General features: G+C 50.7%; 1 protein-coding gene across 1 annotated transcript in view; it reads left to right on the top strand.

Moving 5' to 3' along the window:
• Nucleotides 1-21,544, top strand: part of rab4b (RAB4B, member RAS oncogene family) — a 45,074-nt gene extending 23,530 nt beyond the window's left edge. Inside the window, exons 5-8 of the mRNA XM_072490124.1 lie at nucleotides 4,245-4,399; nucleotides 5,198-5,293; nucleotides 10,274-10,437; nucleotides 12,812-21,544. Coding sequence (XP_072346225.1) covers nucleotides 4,245-4,399; nucleotides 5,198-5,293; nucleotides 10,274-10,389 — 367 coding nt within the window. The 3' untranslated portion in view covers nucleotides 10,390-10,437; nucleotides 12,812-21,544. The remainder of the gene's footprint in view (nucleotides 1-4,244; nucleotides 4,400-5,197; nucleotides 5,294-10,273; nucleotides 10,438-12,811) is intronic.
• The last annotated feature ends 3,299 nt before the right edge of the window (nucleotides 21,545-24,843 follow it).

Genomic DNA, 24,843 nt, shown 5'->3' with positions numbered 1-24,843 from the left:
GCTATCCCCAGAGCGACAGGACATCCTATGGACAGAAGTGTCAATCAGGGTGCCTCCGAGGGAAAAGATCAGCAGACTGATCCACTTGTCACTTGAATTGGTACCAGCGTGCGACTGTAAAAATTGTACTACATTAACTCACTGTCAGGCTTAATAATGCCTCTTGTGCGATACCTTTATTCAACACCGCTAATGGCTGCCTTGACAGACACTGGCTGCTCTGCTGTAGCATTATCTAGCCCGAAGTGACAGCGATCGGCATGTTAAAATTCAGGTTTGCTCTCCGTAAAAATAAACGTCAACCTTTCCGTGCCAGCGGTATAGCACTTGACTTTATGTGTAGCTTTTCCAAAACTGTAAAAGGGTCCTGTTAAGTTCAGTCCTGTCAATAACCTTTTTGTCGCTGACTCTCTAATGGAGGAAAGATAGCACGGAACCTGTCCATTTGGCTGCTGAAACGTGCACTAGTGTCATGTGAGAGTACCTTTAAGAAATGGGTGTTTATAAATGGGTGGATATAAATATCTGTAGTGAGTACCTTTAAGAAATGGGTGTTTATTACTGCAGTGTATCAGAGTGAGTGGAGCTGGGCTGTCTGTCAGCTTTTTACTTTCATTTTTGAGCAGGCTGCAGGGTGTGTTGTAGTTTCGTTTTCAGAGCTGGTAGCTGCAGTCACAGCCAGAAGGTGTATGAATCTCTCTGTAATCTAAAGACTGTAAATCGATCCTGGTGATTTAAAACTAATAACAGTAGTGACTTTAACCTGATGTGCTTCTGGTAAAAGGTGCTTTAAGTCGTATGGATGTTAAAAGGAAAGCTTAAAGGATTACTTAGTGTTGTATTCTTTGAGGGTTGTGTTTGAATTAATGGTTGCTAAGATGTTCACTATGTTTTAAAAAGGTTCATTTGAGTTCATAGAATAAACATTGTTTTGCTTTTTAAAAATACTTTCCCATTTCTGCTGTCCCACACCTGTAGAGTGGGCCGTGTGCTCCCCATACCCCACACTATTAAAAGTTGTGGGTCAGGTGAACTTCATGATACACTTTGGGGTTCTCTAAACCCTGGCCCATAACACTCGGCAGAGCGACGGAGGGAAATAAATAAACCTCGTCAGCCCTTGAGGATTTTAGCCGAAATTTCAAATGCAGGTTTGCTTTGTAGACCAAATTCTTCGTAATCAGTCGCTTGAAAACTATTAACGATCTCTAGCATTGAAGCAGATAAAAGAATGGACTGTGTGTGCCCTTTCAGCCGCATGCTGGTTTTGTTTGTTCTTTGCAATTATCCTTGATGCCTGAGGTGCGGTTTTCACTGAAAAGGGCCCATTGTTCTTTAAAGAATCAATGCTCAATTATCCCTGCTTCTGAGCACAACCTGTATCCTGGCTGACACATGTCAAAAAAACCTCCTTTTCTCTTAGAAACTGGAAAGTCTCTGAACTGTTATTTTGACACCAAGTTAAAGGATGTATTTTGACAGCTCAGCTGCCTCGCACCAGTCTTTCCACCACTTTATTCCGTCTGTACGAAAGACATATTTATAAACGAGTGTCGAGATTTTCCTCAGCCACCTGATTGAATTCTATTTCTATTATTCTGGAGGAGGTAATGTAGGTGGTTTTCACTGGTAAAGAACCCACTGCCAATCCCCCCACACACACACACCCCGTTACACACACACACCCCGTTACACACGCACACCCGTTACACACGCACACCCCGTTACACACGCACACCCCGTTACACACGCACACCCCGTTACACACGCACACCCCGTTACACACGCACACCCCCTGTTGCGCTTGCGCGCGCCCCCCTGTTGCGCTTGCGCGCGCCCCCCTGTTGCGCTTGCGCGCGCCCCCCTGTTGCGCTTGCGCGCGCCCCCCCTGTTGCGCTTGCGCGCGCCCCCCCGTTGCGCTTGCGCGCGCCCCCCATTGCGCTTGCGCGCGCCCCCCGTTGCGCGTGTGCGCGCGCCCCCCCCCCCCCCCACACATTTTTAGTCCCATTAAGTGATTTATTGCAGTAACATCTCCAACTTCCTGAATTTTTTCCTCTTTCTCATTGATGCCCTTACTGCATGTGCAGGAAATGTTTAAATCCTTATGTACGGAATACGAATGTGAATAACCAGAAGTATGACAAAGAAAAATTACTGTAACTGCTGTGGAGTGAGAGAGAGATGATTAACATTCTGGCCTGGGGCAGCACGGTGGCGCAGTGGTTAGCACTGCAGTCTCACGACGCTGAGGTCCAGGTTTGATCCCAGCTCTGGGTCACTGTCTGTGTGGAGTTTGCACATTCTCCCCGTGTCTGCGTGGGTTTCGCCCCCACAACCCAAAGATGTGCAGGCTAGGTGGATTGGCCATGCTAAATTGCGCCTTAATTGGAAAAAATGAATTGGGTACTCTAAATTTATAAAAATAAAAACAACATTCTGGCCACTGATTTGAAAGATTAGCTGTTTCTGTCGGTGCCGTCTGACCTGAGTATTTCCAATCTTTTCTGTCTGTTTCATGGTAAATCTTTTTTTAAAATAAATTTAGAGTACCCAATTATTTTTTTTTACAATTAAGGGGCAATTAGCGTGGCCAATCCACCTACCCTGCACATCTTTGGGTTGTGGGGGTGAAACCCACGCAGACACTGGGAGAATGTGCAAACTCCACACGGACAGTGACCCAAGGCCGGGATTCGAACCCGGGTCCTCAGTGCCGTAGTCCCAGTGCTAACCACTGGGTCATGTGCCGCCCTTTTTCATGGTAAATCTGAGGTGAAGGTACTTCATTTTTTTCTCCCCAGTCAAATTAACTAACTTGGCCACTCTTGAATTAGAGTGCCGAATTTATCTTTCTCCTTTGTCCCTTCCTTTTCTCCAGACCTTCATGTTTCCCGTTGAACTGGTTTTACCTTGATTCTATCAATCCAGATGCCAATCAAGTTGTACTCCTATCAATTTGTATAGCATCTATAAGATAATGAAGCTTTCTGAGATACTTTGTTAGGCAACAAGTCTGAGGCGCTGCAGTATTCCAAGATGACTTTTTAAAAATAAATTTAGAGTACCCAATTCTTTTTTTTTCAATTAAGAGGCAATTTAGCGTGGTCAATCCACCTACCCTGCACATCTTTTTGGGTTGTGGGGGTGAGATCAATGCAGACACGGAGAATGTGAAAACTCCACACGGACAGGGGGCCAGGACCGAATCCGGGTCCTTGGCGCCGTGAGGCAGCAGTGCTAACCACTGCACCAATGTGGCGCCCCATTGTGATGATGTCTTACCCAGACATCCTGTGCTCAGTTCCACTCACCCAAGGCACTCGAGGATTATCTTCGCCCTGGATGCAGTGCCGAGACCATTCGGTTTATTGCGTTGCTGTGACGAATGATGAGCGAAAGATTAGGAAACCTCATGCACCTCAACTGGGTGAGGACTTTTTCGAGATTCACTTGATGCGGAACAGAATAGAAAAGATGGAGCCTCGACATCAGTCCACCAACTAAGTGCAAAGGTGTGAGAAGCTGGGAGAGTTCGCAACTCATGTTATGAACTGCAAGCCGGGGGGGGGGGGGCACGGCGGTGCAGTGGTTAGCACTGCTGCCTACGGCGCCGAGGCCCCGGGTTTGAATCCTGGCCCCGGGTCACTGTCCTGTGGAGTGTGCGCATTCTCCTCGAGTCTGCGTGGGCTTCACCCCCACAACCCAAAGATGTGCAGGGCAGGTGAATTGGCCGCGCTAAATTTCCCCTTAATTGGAAAAAAGGTAATTAAGAGCTCTAAAAAAAATGTTTTAATTAACTGAACGCGGAGCAGACTCCCAGATGGGATAACGGAGATGAAGCTGTGGAAAGATTGAAGCTGAGTGGTGTGGTGGCGGGGGCTATAGGTTTTGATAGAAAGGTGAGCAAGGTATGCCAATTGACCTCATGTCTGCATTGACCTTTCGAAACTGCAAAAGTTAACCAGTACGATTCCTTGAAAGCAGCTCTCGCTGTGAGAGAGGGAAATGGCAGAATCTTCACATCAGCGATAGACTGTAAAATAGAATATAAGAGCAGGAGAAGGCCATTCAGCCCCTTGAGCCTGTTGGACCATTGAGTTAGATTGGTTGAGACTGGTTGAAATGAAAAGCCAGTTTCTGGGCTGTATAATCCTGATTTATCTCTACTCCCATCTACCCACCTTGGTCCAGGAGTCCCACAACAATAAATGTAACTGATGTCCTTTGTTTCTTATCCTGTGAAGCCGTGAGACGTACAACGCACTTACGAATTGGCTGACGGATGCCCGGACGCTTGCCAGCCCCAATATCGTCATTATTCTCTGTGGCAACAAGAAGGACCTGGATGCAGACCGAGAGGTCACGTTCCTAGAGGCGTCACGCTTTGCACAAGAAAATGGTAACTCACTCATTACTCAGTCAAGCTGAGCGTTTGTTAGTCTGACCTATAATTGGCAGTTGTTGGCCCAGCTAAGATTTGTCCAGGGTGGTTGGGAGCACTGGGAAATTCCTGATTAGGAAAGTGACTGCAACAATCCAATAAATGATCATGAATCCTAAACCCTGCCTGTATTTTTGCTCTTCGCTAACCCAGGGATACAGACACTGTTTGAGGCACTCCAGGCGAGATTGCGGATGTTGCACCCATGCCCCTCTGCTCTTTGAGACCCTTCCCCACACCAGACCCCACTGCACCCCGTGCTTCCTCCCGTCCCAGGGTCATTCACCATCTGGAACCCACTGCCCGAAAGAGTGTTGGAAACAAATCCGATGGTGCGTTTCAAAAGAGAATTGGATGCAGGTATGCAAAGGATTCGAAGTGCAGGGCTTTGGGGGAAGAGCAGGAAGAGTGGGGGGTGGGTGGGGTAGCTCTCTCAGAGCGCCAACGCTCGCACGGCAGGCAAGATGGCCGCCTCCTGTTTGTACGATTCTTGACCGAGAGCGGGGGCCGCAACCCAGGCATTCATGGGTCCTGTGCAAGCCAGCTACCAGGGGGCACATAACCGAGAAGAACTCAGCACATTGCCCCGTGAAGAAGCACCTGTCAGCCCCAAGATCAGTGAGGGTCACCATTAGTGAGTACCGCAGGTGTTATGAGAAATGGGGCCACAGTGGTACGGGTTGTGTGCGCAGAATCTCTGGTGAAGGTGTGCGAGGGTGAAGCGGTTCACGAGCTCTTTTGGTTTTCCCGGCACAGAGCTGATGTTTCTGGAGACCAGTGCACTGACTGGAGAAAATGTGGAAGAAGCATTTCTGAAGTGTGCTAGGACCATTTTAAATAAAATTGAATCAGGTAAAACAAAATAATTATTACGCACTTTATTTCCCCTATCTTTCACCTGCTGACAGATCACTTATTTCTCTCCCTCCGCCAACGCCAGCCCCTCCTCCCTTAGCTTTGCTGATGAGAAGGTTCCAAGAACTGTTAAAGCCTTTAGTTAGCCAATAGTGGTCATTCGTATTGGCGCGTTCTCACTTGCTCTCTCTCGCTCTCTCTCCTCTCTCTCTCTCTCTCTCTCTCTCTCTCTGTGTCTTCTCTCTTCTCGGTCCTCTCTCTTCTCGGTCCTCTCTCTTCTCGGTCCTCTCTCTTCTCGGTCCTCTCTCTTCTCGGTCCTCTCTCTTCTCGGTCCTCTCTCTTCTCGGTCCTCTCTCTTCTCGGTCCTCTCTCTTCTCGGTCCTCTCTCTTCTCGGTCTTCTCTCTTCTCGGTCCTCTACACTCTGTCCTCTCTCTACACTCTGTCCTCTCTCTACACTCTGTCCTCTCTCTACACTCTGTCCTCTCTCTACACTCTGTCCTCTCTCTACACTCTGCCCTCTCTCTACACTCTGCCCTCTCTCTACACTCTGCCCTCTCTCTACACTCTGCCCTCTCTCTACACTCTGTCCTCTCTCTACACTCTGCCTCTCTCTACACTCTGTCCTCTCTCTACACTCTGTCCTCTCTCTACACTCTGTCCTCTCTCTACACTCTGTCCTCTCTCTACACTCTGTCCTCTCTCTACACTCTGTCCTCTCTCTACACTCTGTCCTCTCTCTACACTCTGTCCTCTCTCTACACTCTGTCCTCTCTCTACACTCTGTCCTCTCTCTACACTCTGTCCTCTCTCTACACTCTGTCCTCTCTCTACACTCTGTCCTCTCTCTACACTCTGTCCTCTCTCTACACTCTGTCCTCTCTCTACACTCTGTCCTCTCTCTACACTCTGTCCTCTCTCTACACTCTGTCCTCTCTCTACACTCTGTCCTCTCTCTACACTCTGTCCTCTCTCTACACTCTGTCCTCTCTCTACACTCTGTCCTCTCTCTACACTCTGTCCTCTCTCTACACTCTGTCCTCTCTCTACACTCTGTCCTCTCTCTCACTCTGCCCTCTCTCTCCACTCTGCCCTCTCTCTCCACTCTGCCCTCTCTCTCCACTCTGCCCTCTCTCTCCACTCTGCCCTCTCTCTCCACTCTGCCCTCTCTCTCCACTCTGCCCTCTCTCTCCACTCTGCCCTCTCTCTCCACTCTGCCCTCTCTCTCCACTCTGCCCTCTCTCTCCACTCTGCCCTCTCTCTCCACTCTGCCCTCTCTCTCCACTCTGCCCTCTCTCTCCACTCTGCCCTCTCTCTCCACTCTGCCCTCTCTCTCCACTCTGCCCTCTCTCTCCACTCTGCCCTCTCTCTCCACTCTGCCCTCTCTCTCCACTCTGCCCTCTCTCTCCACTCTGCCTCTCTCTCCACTCTGCCCTCTCTCTCCACTCTGCCCTCTCTCTCCACTCTGCCCTCTCTCTCCACTCTGCCCTCTCTCTCCACTCTGCCCTCTCTCTCCACTCTGCCCTCTCTCTCTCCACTCTGCCCTCTCTCTCCACTCTGCCCTCTCTCTCCACTCTGCCCTCTCTCTCCACTCTGCCCTCTCTCTCCACTCTGCCCTCTCTCTCCACTCTGCCCTCTCTCTCCACTCTGCCCTCTCTCTCTCCACTCTGCCCTCTCTCTCTCCACTCTGCCCTCTCTCTCTCCACTCTGCCCTCTCTCTCTCCACTCTGCCCTCTCTCTCTCCACTCTGCCCTCTCTCTCCACTCTGCCCTCTCTCTCCACTCTGCCCTCTCTCTCCACTCTGCCCTCTCTCTCTCCACTCTGCCCTCTCTCTCTCCACTCTGCCCTCTCTCTCTCCACTCTGCCCTCTCTCTCTCCACTCTGCCCTCTCTCTCTCCACTCTGCCCTCTCTCTCTCCACTCTGCCCTCTCTCTCTCCACTCTGCCCTCTCTCTCTCCACTCTGCCCTCTCTCTCTCCACTCTGCCCTCTCTCTCTCCACTCTGCCCTCTCTCTCTCCACTCTGCCCTCTCTCTCTCCACTCTGCCCTCTCTCTCTCCACTCTGCCCTCTCTCTCTCCACTCTGCCCTCTCTCTCTCCACTCTCCCCCCTACTCTCTCTCCACTCTCCCCCCTACTCTCTCTCCACTCTGCCCTCTCTCTCTCCACTCTGCCCTCTCTCTCTCCACTCTGCCCTCTCTCTCTCCACTCTGCCCTCTCTCTCTCCACTCTGCCCTCTCTCTCTCCACTCTGCCCTCTCTCTCTCCACTCTCCCCCCTACTCTCTCTCCACTCTGCCCTCTCTCTCTCCACTCTCCCCCCTACTCTCTCTCCACTCTGCCCTCTCTCCCCCCTACTCTCCCCCCTACTCTCTCCCCTTCTCTCTCCCCTTCTCTCTCCCCCTCTCCCCTTCTCTCTCCCCTTCTCTCTCCCCTTCTCTCCCCCTTCTCTCCCCCTTCTCTCCCCCTTCTCTCCCCCTTCTCTCCCCCCTTCTCTCCCCCCTTCTCTCCCCCCTTCTCTCCCCCCTTCTCTCCCCCCTTCTCTCCCCCCTTCTCTCCCCCCTTCTCTCCCCCCTTCTCTCCCCCCTTCTCTCTCCCCCCTTCTCTCTCCCCCCTTCTCTCTCCCCCCTTCTCTCTCCCCCCCTTCTCTCTCCCCCCCTTCTCTCTCCCCCCCTTCTCTCTCCCCCCCTTCTCTCTCCCCCCCTTCTCTCTCCCCCCCTTCTCTCTCCCCCCTTCTCTCTCCCCCCCTTCTCTCTCCCCCCCTTCTCTCTCCCCCCCCTTCTCTCTCCCCCCCTTCTCTCTCCCCCCCTTCTCTTTCCCCCCTTCTCTTTCCCCCCCTTCTCTCTCCCCCCCTTCTCTCTCCCCCCCTTCTCTCTCCCCCCCTTCTCTCTCCCCCCCTTCTCTCTCCCCCCCTTCTCTCTCCCCCCCTTCTCTCTCCCCCCCTTCTCTCTCCCCCCCTTCTCTCTCCCCCCCTTCTCTCTCCCCCCCTTCTCTCTCCCCCCCTTCTCTCTCCCCCCCTTCTCTCTCCCCCCCTTCTCTCTCCCCCCTTCTCTCTCCCCCCCCTTCTCTCTCCCCCCCCTTCTCTCTCCCCCCCCTTCTCTCTCCCCCCCCTTCTCTCTCCCCCCCCTTCTCTCTCCCCCCCCTTCTCTCTCCCCCCCCTTCTCTCTCCCCCCCTTCTCTCTCCCCCCCTTCTCTCTCCCCCCCTCTCTCTCCCCCCTTCTCTCTCCCCCCCTCTCTCTCCCCCCCTTCTCTCTCCCCCCTTCTCTCTCCCCCCTTCTCTCTCCCCCCCTTCTCTCTCCCCCCTTCTCTCTCCCCCCCTTCTCTCTCCCCCCCTTCTCTCTCCCCCCCTTCTCTCTCCCCCCCTTCTCTCTCCCCCCCTTCTCTCTCCCCCCCTTCTCTCTCCCCCCCTTCTCTCTCCCCCCCTTCTCTCTCCCCCCCTTCTCTCTCCCCCCCTTCTCTCTCCCCCCCTTCTCTCTCCCCCCCTTCTCTCTCCCCCCCCTTCTCTCTCCCCCCCCCTTCTCTCTCCCCCCCCTTCTCTCTCCCCCCCCTTCTCTCTCCCCCCCTTCTCTCTCCCCCCCTTCTCTCTCCCCCCCTCTCTCTCCCCCCTTCTCTCTCCCCCCTTCTCTCTCCCCCCCTCTCTCTCCCCCCCTTCTCTCTCCCCCCTTCTCTCTCCCCCCTTCTCTCTCCCCCCCTTCTCTCTCCCCCCTTCTCTCTCCCCCCCTTCTCTCTCCCCCCCTTCTCTCTCCCCCCCTTCTCTCTCCCCCCCTTCTCTCTCCCCCCCTTCTCTCTCCCCCCCTTCTCTCTCCCCCCCTTCTCTCTCCCCCCCTTCTCTCTCCCCCCCCTTCTCTCTCCCCCCCTTCTCTCTCCCCCCCCTTCTCTCTCCCCCCCTTCTCGCCCCCCCCCCTTCTCGCCCCCCCCCCTTCTCGCCCCCCCCCCTTCTCGCCCCCCCCCCTTCTCGCCCCCCCCCCTTCTCGCCCCCCCCCCTTCTCGCCCCCCCCCCTTCTCGCCCCCCCCCCTTCTCGCCCCCCCCCTTCTCGCCCCCCCCCCTTCTCGCCCCCCCCCCCTTCTCGCCCCCCCCCCCCCTTCTCGCCCCCCCCCCCCTTCTCGCCCCCCCCCCCTTCTCGCCCCCCCCCCCCCTTCTCGCCCCCCCCCCCTTCTCGCCCCCCCCCCTTCTCCGAACACACCCCCCCCCCTTCTCCGAACACACACCAAGTCCTCGTTGACCTTTGTGCTTGCCATCTCTATTGGCTCCCGAACCAGGCTAAAATTTAATATTCCCATCCTTGCTTTGAAACCGCTCCATAGCATTGCTCCTCTAATTCTGCCCCCCCCCCTCACATTCTGTGTTCGCTTCGCTCCCAATATTGGCATTCGTGCCTTCAGCCCCGAGGCCCTAACTTTTGAAATTCCCTCCCTACGCCTTGCTGAACCCTTCCTGCCTAAAGATGGCCCTAAGGTCAACCGTTGACTAAATGTTTAGTCACCTATCCATATGTCTCTGTGTGACTCTCCTGTGGCGCACTTTGGGACAGTTTACTGCATTGAAGGTGCTACATGGGGCGGCACGGGGGCATAGTGGTTAGCACTGCTGCCTGACAGCGCTAGGCGTTGCGAGGCAGCAGTGCTAACCAATACGAGCAGCATTCAAGAATGAGAGCTCGGCCTCTTTCTAGCCAAGGATCACTGGGACCAGGCGAGGAGGCCCACTGCCTCGTCTGAAAAATAGCCAACTCCATAGGGGTGGTGGTAATGGAGCTCATGTGGGTTGTTATTCTGCTGGGTGATCCATTTGATGCACCTGCATACCCAGTTTAAACTTGTGGGTGTCTGTTTCTGTGTTTGGGCCAAGTCACCTCGTTTGTATGTGCCAGAGCCTAATGGACTCTTCTTTCCCATGTGGCATGTGCAGTTAAGCACCCCAGCTTTCTAACGGGGAAGTAGAAGGACAAGGCCATCTCTTTTTTTTTTTTTTGCAAACCTGCAGGTGAGCTGGACCCTGAGCGTATGGGCTCAGGAATCCAGTACGGCGATGCCTCCTTACGCCAGCTACGCCAACCGAGAGGCATGCAGACACAAAACAAACAACAGTGCAACTGCTAGGCACACGGTGGCGGGGACTTTGATGCTGCAGAGCTCACGACAAAGCAGGTAAGATCGGCAAGAATTCCGGAGAAGGCAGTTCTCAGCATTGAGAGAATGCACGGGCGGGATGGTGGGGTTAATTTAGGAGAAAAGATTGCACAGGCTATCCTTGCGTACCTGTGAATATAGAAGACCAAGGACTGCGGGGGTTTTAAATGAGTTAATAGGGTATATAAGAAGCTATTTCCTCTGCTGAGACTTCAGGACAAGATGGTGTAACCTCAAAATTGAAACTAGGCCAGATGGGGATGATGTCCGGGAACGTTGCAGCCCGTATCGGGTAGGATACTCTGAATGCTGTCCCTCCAAAAATATTCTTTTAAATATTTTGTGAGATGTGGGCATTGCTGGCTGGGCCAGCATTTATTGCCCATGGCTAACATCCCTTGAACCGAGTGTCTCGCTCGGCCATTTCAGAAGGTCAGTTAAGAGTCAACCACATTGCAGTGGGTCTGGAGTCACATGTAGGCCAGACCGGGTAAGGACGGCAGATTTCCCTCCCTAAAGGGGACATTACTGAACCAGATGGGTTTTAACGTCAAATCGGCAATGGTGCCATGGTCATCATTTGACTTTTCATTCCAGATTTTTATTGAATTCAAATTTCGACACCTGCCTTGGTGGGATTGGAGCCTGAATCCCCAGAGCGTTGCCCTGGGTCTTCTGGACTACTGGGAGGCCAATTAAAAATTTCAAACTGAGATTGATGGGCTTTTTGTCAGGCAAGAATAGGGGTAGCACAGTGGTTAGCACAGTTGCTTCACAGCTCCAGGGTCCCATGTTCGATTCCCGGCTTGGGTCACTGTCTGTGAGGAATCTGCACGTTCTCCCCGTGTGTGCGTGGGTTTCCTCCGGGTGCTCCGGTTTCCTCCCACAGTCCAAAGATGTGTGGGTTTGGTGGATTGGCCATGCTAAATTGCCCTTAGTGTCCAAAAAAAGGTTAATTGGGGTTACTGGGTTAAGGGGATGGGGTGGAGGAGGTGTGTGCTTGAGTGGGGTGCTCTTTCCAAGGGCCGGTGCAGACTCGATGGGCCGAATGGCCTCCTGCACTGTAAATTCTATGACTCTATGAATATTAAGGCGAGTGGGGAGAACCAATCACCTGTGAGCTTATTGAATGGTGCCGCCAACCAGATGGTCGAATGGCCTCCTCCTGCACTTTGACCATTCCTCTAAAATCCAGATTTAAACCCTATCCAGATTCATAGGGTCATGGACTTTTCAACCCGCTGTCCAGGATCTTCTGTGAAGTACACTTGGGGGCCACCAGCACAGAACAGCTCAGATAGTGCCGATTGACAATTTCTGACAAGCGGAGGGGTTTAATGTCTAATGTCTCTTTATTTAAAATGGTGGAGAAATATTCTACTGCTCAAAGTCTGCCAATTGATTAAGAAATAGATAATCTTCCACGAAAATGAAGTTTAAAAAAAAAAAAATAGCGTGTTCTGAAGTTGGGTCTGAGGCACAGTTGTGGGCAGTATAGAGGGAGCTTTACTCTGTATCTAACCCCGTGCTGTACCTGTCCTGGGAATGTTTGATGGGGACAGTATAGAGGGAGCTTTACTCTGTATCTAACCCCGTGCTGTACCTGTCCTGGGAATGTTTGATGGGGACAGTGTAGAGGGAGCTTTACTCTGTATCTAACCCCGTGCTGTACCTGTCCTGGGAATGTTTGATGGGGACAGTGTAGAGGGAGCTTTACTCTGTATCTAACCCCGTGCTGTACCTGTCCTGGGAATGTTTGATGGGGACAGTGTAGAGGGAACTTTACTCTGTGTCTAACCCCGTGCTGTACCTGTCCTGGAAGTGTTTGATGGGGACAGTGTAGAGGGAGCTTTACTCTGTATCTAACCCCGTGCTGTACCTGTCCTGGGAGTGTTTATGGGGACAGTGTAGAGGGAGCTTTACTCTGTATCTAACCCCGTGCTGTGCCTGTCCTGGGAATGTTCATGGGGGCAGTGTAGAGGGAGCTTTACTCTGTATCTAACCTCGTGCTGTCCTTGTCCTGGGAGTGTTTGATGGGGACAGTGTCGAGGGAGCTTTATTGGATCTAGTCTATGACAACAGGGGTGCAGTCGCTCACAGCCACCAGCAGGGCACAGCGTATTTGAGGCATATTCCTGGGTTCAGGTGCAATTAATGCAACCTGTGCTGTCAGGCTTTGCATTCTCTTTAAAGCTAATAAGTATTTATAATTTTTTTGTGTATTTTTACTGTTTTACAGTATGACTGATTATATGACTACATTTCAAAAGTGTTACATGAGCTGTAAAACATTTGGGGACATCCTGAAGTTCATGGAAGGCATTCTAGACGGGAAGATTTCTCCCTCTGTGCGACAATACATTTGACCACTGCTATTTCTTCTCTTCCACAGTGCGACAAGCCGATCAGTTTGACGGAAACTTTAGGACCAGAGGGTGAAGCACTGGCCTTGGCTGATTTTCCGGGAGTGGTGGGGGGGGGTCGGTGCCTTGCCTTGACGTCCAATGACCCAGAGCTCCCACCTGTACAGAATACTGTGTGTCATCTGCCTGTTTAGTGAGCAATCCTTCCGATCCCAATGTTTTATATAACTGTCTCGCTTTTGTTTGGGCCTTCTGGTCACGTAACCCCACAGGGCGCAAAGAAGGGAAAATAATATCTGCTTTTCCAAAACAAAAAAAAATGGAAGTCCACACGGGGCGATGTGTGGAATGGGTGATTCCTTCCCCTTTGGGCTCTTTAATTTTTATTTCAGTCAAGTGGTATTATTGAACTCCTACCTTATTGGCCGACTCAGTGCAATAGACTGTATTCGCCGCCATTTTGAGTATAATTGTTGTTCAAAGTGGCCTATGTAAATAGAACCCCCCCCCCCCCATTCCCATGTAACACAGCTTACGCTTTGTGCTAATGGTTCGATATAACGTTTAATTTAACTTTCGCTCCATTGGGTACGTTTCAGTTGGCTCCAATCCATCTGCAGTGTTGGTCAAAACTTAATTTTTGCACTGGGAACCTGGTCCCTGCTCAAAGTTTTCGTCGCCAAAGACTGTTCTGGTTTTCCCCCGAGTCTGCCTGCTGATCTACAGTGCTCCTTGCCCGACTTCAAGCTGCCTTCCTTGCCTTGCACCCCCCCCCCCCCTCTATTTTGCACTTGCGAATCAGTTAGTGTAGCAGTGTATTTACTTATCGTGTGTGTTTGACAACATCTCTTCCAAACTAGCCCTTGTTCTCTGCCCCGCACCATCACCTTCCCTATTGCAATGCGCAAGGGTTCCATCAGCACCCCCACTCGTTCATGTCACCCTAGAAACAGAGATGTTCCACACCCCTCCTCCTCCTGCTTCGCACTTCAATCCGATTGTGGCTGGCCTGTACTGCAAATCGATTCACCCACCTTTTGTTCCTTGTCCCTTCATATCCTCGCCCAACAATAATCTATCAATCTCAGTCTCCGGTTTCAATTGAGCCAGCATCCCAAAGCCCTTTTTGAGGAGTGTATTCTGGGTATCCAACACCTCTCGCATGGGGGAAAAATTGCTTTCAGATTTGATCTTTGGAAGCAGATGTTTGTCAGGTGGCTATGGCAGAGGAATCTTCAGTTGAGCCAACTTCACCCCAACTGGCCCCAGTGCACACCTGAGAATGTGTTGCACTGCCTTCCTCTCCTGGACTTGATTTGAAACTGAAGCTACAAGGGGTTGGTTGCCAGTCCAGAACCAATTGCGTTGTGGTGCCCGGGTGTAGAACCCACCTCCGCTCATTAGCCGCCTGGGTCATTAGGGGTGAATCTCTTCGCTACGCCCTCTCGTTCGCTCTTGGGGAACGTTCGCTGGTCAAATGCGCCGGAGACCCAGTTTGGATACTCGAGTGCTGCAAATCGAACGTCACCTAGCCGTCCCGCGACTATTTGCAAAGTTTGTCGGTTCTTCCTGTGTCGTTGCACACTGGAGCATTGGCCACATACCCCCGAGCCAAGAACGTCACTGACTGCGAAAGGGTCGCTGTGGCTGGACCAGCTGTGATTGTCCCGAGTGGTTAGGCCGAAAGCTGTGGGGTGGAGGAGAGGGGAGGTTTTGCTTCCGTCCACCCAGAATGTAGCCGCTCCAGGCGGTACAACCCGGCAGGTCTGGCTTCATTTCTGGATCTGCCGCACCTCACACGCCAACACCACCTCCCTCTCCCCAACCTCAATGTGTGAGCAACAACAAATTGACTTTGCTTTAATTTGCCTGTAGACTCGGAATACAAAGGCAAACCGTTTCTCTCAATAATCTGTTCCCGGATTGAGCAATGGGCTCGCGTTTCAAAGGAAGTTTTGTAATAGACACTGCCTTCTTTCAGTGGTCATGGGTGATGTCAGTCCCATGGCGCCAATCCAGACGCAGCCTTGCGCCCCCAAACCAACTGGATTCTTTCCCGTTTGAGTTTCTTTGAATTAGCAGCAGCAGTGCCTGATGAGCAGAGATCTGAAGCAGTTATTAACACGCTGAAGCTCCCGGGCGGTGAATCCGGCAGGGCGTTTAACCTGGCAGTGTGATCCAATCTCCGTTAGGGCTGAGGGCCTCCCGTGTGACTAAAGCTGCCGCTCCTGCTCCTGACCGCACTCTGGTGTGTCCTCTGATTGTGAACAGCCAGCCCGGATGAATCAAGCTCTGCTGTGCCGGCAAATCCCACCGTCCCACCCAGCATTGAATTGCCCAATATTAATCTGACTCGCACCGGGAGATTGATCACTTGCTGCAATGCCAGAGAGAGCAGTCTTTGGCTGTCAAACTGTTCCCCAACAAGAGATTTCACCGTCCAGAGAAGTTGAAGCAATGTACCTACTGTACTTCTGTTATATGTATCATTTGCACACTGAACCCCCCTCCCCGTGATGTTTTGCAAATGTCCTCGGCAATCTCTCTGCGGTCTCTAACCTGGTGACAGTTCTTTCTCATCCTTCACCCCAAAAAAGACGATACACAGAAAATAAATCCTTCACAAATGGGGAGCTTCGATACTTGAACTGTTTTGTGGTACTCAGCTGCAGTAGTATCTCGTCATTTAACCCATTGCTAATGTTTTTCCGGAGTCGATTTTAGTTCCGGTTTTGGCCTAATGCAGGTCGAAAGTAGAGAGGTTTGTCACAGAATAAGCCACGTGCTTGGCAGAGCAGTGCTGCTATCCAACACATTAAATTATTGCTCTGTATAACATTTTTTTTAAAGTGTTATAACAGTTTCACATTATGTATGTTTCACAAAAAAATATATATATGTATATATATCAACCAATGCAACCAAACTAGACTCAACCTGACTTGAGTTCTCACCTGGTAGCTCATCCCATGCTAACTCGATGCAATTGAGTTCAACTTGACCAGATCCCATCTAGCTCAAACTGACCTGAGCTGGCCTCAACCACATTCGACTCGTCCTTATACGAGCTCGAGCTTTTGCAACTGAACTTGATCCTGAACTGACCCCTTACTTTGGTCAAACTCTCTAAAGCCCAACTATGTTTTCTGCAAGAGGAAAATAAAGTGTGTGTGTGTATATGTAAAATGTTTTTATAAATATATATAATCACACCATGCAACCACTTGCTGCGAAACTCTTAGCTTGTGTCCATTGCATTGTCGCAGTTTCCCTTGGCATAGAACCTGTCAATGAGGTGCCAACTGCACCTGAGTAAGGAACTTCGATAATGAAGGGGTCAGAGCCACTTACCCCCACACCGGCAGGTTAATGTGTGGATAATTGGTGATGACGTTATTGTGTAATGAACCTCATTCTCCTCGCGCGCACACACGTTATGGTAATACACAGTATATCTTGTTAGAAGTATCCTTGCTGTGACATAGGATATCATTTCCTCGGTGAAATTCTGTGCCTCCCCACTTTAACCGTAACTGAGTAGGTAGCTGCTTAGAATGTGGACCCCTTCCCTGTAAGACCCTGCAGCAGAAGTTGGTATTTATGGACGAGTAAGGAAGTATCTGTCAGCGATGGGTTGAGGTACTCCAGGGTTGAGCTTCCTTGCAGGAAGGTGCATGTCTGGTAAGCGTATGAAGATTTGAGAGTGCACCCTTGTGCTGGAGAAGCACCCCAGGGTTTGGGATAATGATTAAACCACCCAGTTCCGTGCTGATGGTTTATGATGTCGCTCGACCCTCAAGCATGTTACAGGATTGATTGGCGCATTCCCTGCGCGATGCCCAGATCTGGGCGAGATGTGGCACCTCTGCTGCTCGCTGTGTGGCCTTCCACCGTCCTCTGTCGGCATCTTGGCCTTGGGTGCCAGCAATGCCAGCCTGTGGGTTACTCCGTCTCTTCTCACGTGACGGATAGGAATTCTGCGCCAGCCTCCTTGAGCAGAGGGCCCTTTTTTTTGCATAAATAATAATGCTGCAGCTTTGCTTTGCCTCCCTTATCGGTGAGTGGTGCAGTTTTCCTGAGGTTGGCCTTCAAGCTCTTAACGTTGGCATGGAATCTGGTGCATTTCCCACAGCTGCAGGCTTTTGATTTTCTTGGGAGTTGATCCTTAAATCGCGGCTCAACTGAATTTGTTCTTTTCCTGTAACTGAGCCGAGGCTTTCCGGTTGTCAGGTTGTCTGACAGCCGGTTGAGTCTTGTTGGCTTTTCTCTCCAGCCTACAGGCAGCAAGTGTTTAATGTTCTGCTGCTTCTCCACCTGATGCTCGGAACTGAGCCGACAACTCTCCACATCCGGACCCATCTCCCGCAGGAGAAGGACGTGTGGTCAGGTGTTAGCCTGTGGATGAATCATGCGCTGTTCTGATTAAATTCATGGGGCTCTGAAATATTACCATGTGTCATCGGGGGAGAAAAGCACAGCCTTTAAACTGAAATTCCTTCCTTGTGTTTTCATTAACCCATTTCAATGTGATTTCTGAGGCTGCCAATGCAGTGCTGCTCCCGTCAGCCACAAACAAGCAGCACTGAGTGTATCACCTTAACCAGAAATGCTGTGGGTTCTTTTTCTTTGTTAGTGTTTCCCACTACATCTCTGGTCTTAAATAAAAACTACGGCGGATGTCTCAGTCACACTCCTAATACATTCCTCGCTCGTGATGCTGGAGGGAGAGGGGCAGAGGTGGAATCAAAATGGAGTCTTTGGTTGGCCAGTACTAAAATGAATACCATCTAAATTTCCCTTGACCCAAGCAGCACTCACTTGGCGCTCTCTGCATTCGTGAGGTTCGTTAAGTTGGTTGAGAATTGTTCAGTTTTGTAACCACAAGATTTGTACTCTGTTCTTGCACCGTGTTGTAGCACTGGGATGTATTGACTGTCACTGAATTAGATACTCCCTCTAGTTTGGCCGTGCCAGCTTCGCATAGAGGTTCCACCATCTTGGTTGTTCAGTGACTGGTTCGACTACTTTGTCAAAGATACTGGCGCCCATCAGAAGTCGGTCCCTGACCACCCGCCTCCCCAAACGATTTACATTGTTCAGAAGACTGGTCACTGATCAATCAACAGGACCAGTTATCCATGCACTGTGTCTGTAGCGTATCACTGGAACTATCGTCTCGCTGAGGGGCAAGCGCCCTGGCAAACCATCATGAAATTTGAACACCTTGTTGCACTCGGGGCTAGACGTTTGAAGCAACAAGAGCTTACGGTGGCTTTATCTGTGAAGGCCCGACTTCCACCGCCCAACAAATCTGGATGTGTGGGTCATCCGTACAGCTGGAAGATTGCATCCCAGTGCTCCGGTCTAACCTGTGGAGATTCCTCGCAGGGGACAGGGAGAGTGGAAATTCGGCACTGGAGAATTGGGAAGTGCTGTATTTCTTATAATGTTGTCTGGTTTGATAGAATGGGGCGAAGGCCGTGGTGTTGGATGGTACAGGGGGCAAATTACCCATTTGCATGAGCACAGCTCACCCCAGGCACACCAACAATGCCATTCGCTGCTTTGTATTGTCTCTGGTTATATCCATGTCTCTTGAGTTTCCAAGTGTGCTGATTTCCCCTTCATGCTGCTGTTGCTGCACCTTGCTATTTAAGTGCTGTGGAAACCCGTTGCAGGCAGTAGATTGAATCACAGGGCATATTTGACCTGACCAATGGACTGCATTGGAGTCTCGGTTCCGAAAGCTCTGCAGCCACTTCGTCCCGAAGTCCCGGAACCCCTTTGATCGGCAGACGGTCACATTCCCATTCATTGGTCACCCAGGTGGATGAGTGAGTGAATGTGCTTCCCAAGCGGTGGTGACGCAGAAGACAGTGTGCTATGGTGTCTCCCGGGCAGGGTGCGGGTGTTAAGAGTCGGATTCGGTGCTGAACCTGGTGATGTTGGCTTGTTTTATCTTTCACCCAATAAAGAAAAGGGATGACTGGGCTGCGATGCCCATGTGGTGGAATAGCCTGCTGATGCTCTAGGTTCGCGCGTGATGAGAGGCAGCCGATGCTTCCAGCCTTTGGTCCAGAATTAAATTGCAGGCGGTGGGGAATGAATTGGGGGGGGGGGGGGGGGTGCTGTAAATGGGTAGGGTGTTCAGAACTGTTGTAAATCTCCCATTGAGTAAGCACCACCTGGGACAGGCACATCACTCAAGCCATGCAATTGCTCAGACCGCCTACCCTCAGTGCTCCTCCTTTGTGGCACGTCAGTCGTACTGACCAGTTACTGCCAAAGACCGTGGATCCATACACCCACTTTCCTCTTCTTTAAATGTAAAGTTCTCATAAGTCTAGTTAGCTGCGGTACTCGCTGAATTCCCATTGCATTCCCTGATTTAAAAGCCCTGAATGAGATGGCCGTTGCACCTCTGCTAATGGCCAGTATGTATATTTGAAGCTTAGTCTTGTTCTGATGTAAATAGGTTAGGGTTTTGATTCAAACTCTTGTGTGTGTTTTTTTTGTCGTATGTTATTTATTTCTGTACGCGTCGTAAGTTTTGCTGTGATTATACCCGCTTTTAAACCTCACCTCTTGTTCTCGCCCGTTCAAAGGCGCACACGCACACACACATTGCCTTGCTCATTATTGTTGCTGGAGAGATTGGAGGGAGCCTCCCCCAGGTTGTAAAGTAGCAAGTTCCTCATTGACCACACTCTAGAACATACAGTTTGGAAGGAAGTGCTTCCGAGGAGCACCTCCAGACAGCTACAGGAGGAGTGAGTGTGCTGGTGCAATTGTCTTCGTCCTACATGGCTGTCCTTGAAAGAACTGCTTCAAACACTAGTACAGTGAGTCTGACTGAGCTACAATCCCACCCCACACTCCCAAAATAATTCTCCTGGTCAGGTGTTCTCTTGACGCTCAGTCCCAGGACCCAATACTTGTTCTGCCTGGTTCTTGACTTTGATTTCCTTTTCCAGTGCATTGGAATTATGGGCCCCATGGCGCTACCACTCTCGCCTATACCAGGATACCCTGTTGTGTTTAAGGCCCCATGGCGCTACCACTCTTGCCTGTACCAGGATACCCTGTTGTGTTTAAGGACCCATGGCGCTACCACTCGCCTGTACAAGGATACCCTGTTGTGTTTATGACGTGTGTGTCAGCCATGCAAGGCCTCAGTGACCTGAATAAGTACCAATCTCTCTGGATGACACTCATCATCGGTACTGCCCTTGGCTCGTGTTAAATGCCATCAAGAAACTGAGCCAGTTCACTTCCATCTGGGTTCACGCGAGGATAATGTGCACTGGAGGGTGGGGGGGGGTGATGTGCTGGAGCATAGCCTGGTGCCCGTCAAACCATTCCTGAGGAACGCCATTGGATAGGGCGGGGATGATTGTAATCAGCACCCTCTGGAGTCTCGTTCAGGCGGAGACCTGTGCGTAGATACACAAGCTGGGATGGAAGGATTTTAACGTTTTTTAAAATGGTAAATCTAGCCTGGGACTGAGTGATTGCTGTGGATCACGCTTCTGGGTGAGAGGGCTAAAGGCCCCAAACGGTCCTCCACACTTTCACCAGATCAGAAGGCACCTTGACAGGAGCCCCTCCAGGAGGTCTGGGATATGTCCTTCCCTCACCTCCAGCTCCTATATTCGGGACTGTCACTGAGTGTTGGATGAAGCCTCCTCACAAAAGCATCCCTGCCCTCAATGGCAACCCTGTGAGTACCTGTACCTATTTGTTAAAACTGCATTCACCCAGTGAATCTGGATCTGCAGTATAACGTGGCTAATGTCACCGATATTCCCCCTTTTGACTGCTGTGTGGATCTGGCGCAGCTATGGTAACGGATGCGTCACAGTTTCCAGGCAAAGGTCTCACATCGGTACCTGTGCAGACCTTCCCATAGCCAGTGAATCCGGCCGTGCCAAAGAGGCCACTTGCACCTCAAGGGAGTGTGGTCGGTGGGCGGCACTCCCTGGGGGCTGAGTCGCCGCTTTGCTGGGACAAAGTTTCCAGCTCTGGTACCGCGGTTGACCTTCGCTTCCCGGAGGCTGCCGGGCGATCCCAGGGTGCTGTCGGGGCTGTCCCGAGTGTCGGAAATGGGCTGGTAGGTGGCCTGCGACCTTGAGCATCAGCCTATTGCATGGGCATCCGGGGGACGGGAAACCAGGCCCCAATCAGCTTCACATATCAGCACTGCAGCACCTCCCCCACACCCATAAACTATGCAAGTTCACTCGACGACGGTTTTAACATGATTCGAGTACGTGCTTAGTTTTGTTTTAATCCCTCTGCTTTATTTTTGTGCTAACCTTTTCTCGCGATTAGCTTAATTTATTGAAATTGAAGGGAGGGCCTTTGAAACTTTCATTGAAATCACGGGTGACTCGACACTTGCATCTCAATATTAATACACAAATCTTGACGAATAACAGTGGAAACGAATGCTGTAGCCTCTTTGGGTAACACGGCCTCAATATAATGATGCAGTGTGTTCTGTACTTCTCTGTTAATAGTGTACAGAGTGTTGTTGGACAGAGAGTGCACTGTAAAACTATGAATAGCACTACTGTGATTTGGGGTGGTAAATAGTAAATCTGCAATAATTTCTTGTGTTAACTTGTTTGAGTTTTATTTTTGCTTATACATGCATTCATACATAAATTGCGACTTGTTTTGAATAGCATGTTGCGTCCGATGTACCAGATTCCTGTAACAAAGTCATTGATTTCATTAAAACATATCGATGATCACCTTGATTTGCACCCTTTCTCTGGTCTTTTGTGTGTGGATGTTGGCGGGTGAGGACACGATTGGGTTCAGCTCTTGCATGGTTCGCTATGTTCCTGTCGTAACGCACGCTGGCAGTGGGAGGAATGGAAACCCTGGTGACGCGGGACTTTTAAAAAAAACACATTCCTTCAAGGGATGTGGGTGTCGCTGGGCCGGGCCATCCCTAATTGCCCTTGAACCGAGCGTCTCGCTCGGCCATTTCAGAGGGGCAGTTCAGAGTCGAACCACATTTGCTGTGGCTCTGGAGTCACGTGGCCAGGCCGGGTAAGGACGGCAGATTTCCTTCCCTAAAAGAGCATTAGTGAACCAGATGAGTTTTTAAACAACAATAGTTTATCTCGTTGGCAGGGGTAAACCACACAGCCTCTTCCACCAGTGGAAGTACCTCTACGCTGACACGGTGTGGGTGGGATGGTGGTTCGCACTGCTGCCTCACAGCACCAGGGACCTGGGTTCAATTCCGGCCTTGGGTGACTGAGTGTGTGGAGTTTGCACTTTCTCCTAATCGGCGTGGGTTTCCTCCGGGTGCTCCGGTTTCCTCCCACAGTCCAAAGATGTACAGGTTAGGTGGATTGGCCACCCTAAATTGCCCCTTGGTGTCCAAGGATGTGTAGATTCGCTGGGATTCAGGGGATAGGGTGGCGAGTGGGCCTAGAGTACTCTTTCAGAGGGACAGTGCAGTCTTAATGGGCCGAATGGCCTCCTGCATTGTTGGGATTCTATGGAGACTATCAAGCCCTTTCGTAACGTTAAAATTCCATATCCGGTCACACTCAGCGTTTGCTTTTCAAGGGGAGAGCTCTCGTCTGTTCAGCCTTGATGAATTATTAATAGTTCCTAGCTGACATGAAGGGGCTGCTGGCTTGTCTATTGCCCATCCCTAATTGCCACTTGAGAAGGTGTTGCTAACTTTTGGTTGGCTCTTAAATCGTAATTTGCTCTGTTAACTTTGCTCTAGAGTCGCCAGGTATCTTTATGATACCGCCACGAGGTTCAAGTTCAAGTAATGATCAATAACTCAACACACCAATTAGTAAGATTCAAATCAAAGCACATTTATTATACACAATAAATCACTACTTATGCATAAACTCTACTTCCTAGGCTATTCCTGTCACTAAAAGGCCTATACTTGGCTTCGGACTGGCCCACCAGGTCTGGGGAACAAATGGCCTTTCGTTCAGGTCCTGAGTCTGCAGAATTCAAAAGCTGGTATGGACTGGTAGCTAGGAGCGCCTATCTCGTAGCGAGCGTTGACTTGAGACTTACTTGGAGGCAGGTCACTGTCAGCAGTTTGAGCTGCTGAGTGACCCTGCCAAAGAAGGACGATTTGAACTTGGGGGCTTTACTTTATAGTCCCCAGGGGCTTCCTGCCCTTCGGGGCGGACCCCGAACCTGGTTCCAAGTGATTGGACTACTTTCCGATCACTTGGATCGATTTCTCCAATGCTGGAGCGGTTCCCTGATCGCTAGGCGGTCCCTAAATGTCCGTTGGCCTTCCTTTGTCTTGGCTCCTGCTGGCGCCGAGGAGTCTGGCTTGGCTTTGTTTACCTGAACTGTTGCCCTTGTGCCTGGGAATCGCGCATTACTATGTAGATGGTTGCTACATTACTATGCAGATGGCTGCTGGTTTCAGTGCTATCTGGTTCCTTACAGGTCTCAATACACATGATTTCTGTATTTGCTAGTCTTTGCCTGTGTTGGCTGAATTTCCCTTCAGCCTTTGCGGTTCTCCATTTTAAGTCGGGAAGTGGCCAACTCAGGTGGCTACACACCTTCCTTGTGATCCTAACGCGAAGCGTGAAGGATCACATAACTGCGTTGTCTTCATTCCCTGACCCGGCGGGCACTCTTCTATGGCCTCTACACTGACCATAACTATGCAAGAAAAATTTTAACTAACATTCTAATGTCAAAACAGGGACATGCATTACAAAATAAAAAAACGGTACCTCTAACTGTCCTCAATAAACTACACTCGCTAAAACATTCAGTCATATTAACTTCCTAAACAATACTAGCAGCATTTACATTTTTCCTGGCTTGGCAGTCAAGCACAGGGTTGTACAATCTTTCCATTTCTTTATTTACAGAAGAACGCAAACAAATTTCCTTTATTATAGATCGAGGGGTTCGGGCTCGGGGGGTTCGCGTTCGCGCGCAACCGGGTACACATTGCAATAACGAAAAACACGTATGCCGTCTTCATTGTTGTCTTCTTTCTCTTTTCTCTTTCCATTTTGTCTCTTTTCCTGGAGCTTCTGGAGTTCTGTGGGATCAAGCATAGTGTCTGTTACTATCTTGGTTTAATATCTCGTCTATTAGTATGTCTGTCCTTTTGTGCCAATTCTCCCTTTATAATTTGTCACCATGTGTGACTCCCTCATTTTTTTTTTTAACCGAATATTCAGGACAAGACACACTTAAAAATACTGAAACAGTGCGAGCCGTCTCGCAGGCTGTGCGATTTACCATCCAAATGTTTGAGGATGTAAATAGCATAGGGATGGCAACCTAAGGGTCACCTGAAAACAAAACAAAACTTTTTGAGCCAAAAGTGCCAAATGAGGTGGGGATGGGCCGCGACGGGCAAGATTTGGATGGAATCCCCGGGTAGGACGGCGACCAATGCCGTGTGTTCTCTACCCGAGCGTAGCTGACCAGAGGGGAGGTCCTCAGGCAGGGTGGAGACCAATGCCGTTTCTCCACTGCCTGAGCAACCGACAAGAACGGGCAAGAAATGTAGTCATCGTGGGGGGTTGCCGTAAAGGTTCTACCTTCGAACCAGAAGGGCAGTTATGAACGGGGGGCTGGCAAGCTCTCAGAGGTTTCTGCTGATGAGCGCGCTGACAAGTTCTCATAGGTTTCGGCCGAAAAATAAGGCGTGGGGCCGTGGGAAAAATTTCCGATCTTACAAACAACATTTAACAATACCACTACAAATAACATTAAACATGCTGCAGGTTCCATCAGAAAGGACACCGTTTTCTCCCAAGCGGTTCCTTTTAAAACATCATCTGGACACCTCAGTTATCGGTTGCGAACAGGGTCGCAAAGGGGTTCTTGCTTTGGGAGTCAGACTCGAAGTCATCATCTTCTCCCGGATGCCATACTCTGGAATGCATCAGGGCTGATAGGGCTGCATGGTGCGATTTGGGGTCCATCTCGTCGTTACCGGACGAGCCTGAATGAGTTGTCGTGGTGCCAAAAGGTGGTGTCTAGTTCTGTGGGGACGGAGTCGGGGTTGTAATCGTAGGGCGGTGGT

This window comes from Scyliorhinus torazame, chromosome 25 (genome assembly GCF_047496885.1).
Source record: "Scyliorhinus torazame isolate Kashiwa2021f chromosome 25, sScyTor2.1, whole genome shotgun sequence".
Classification (NCBI taxonomy): domain Eukaryota; kingdom Metazoa; phylum Chordata; class Chondrichthyes; order Carcharhiniformes; family Scyliorhinidae; genus Scyliorhinus; species Scyliorhinus torazame.
The sequence above is the reverse complement of the archived record's forward strand: the minus strand, read 5'-3'. Positions and strand labels throughout refer to the sequence as shown.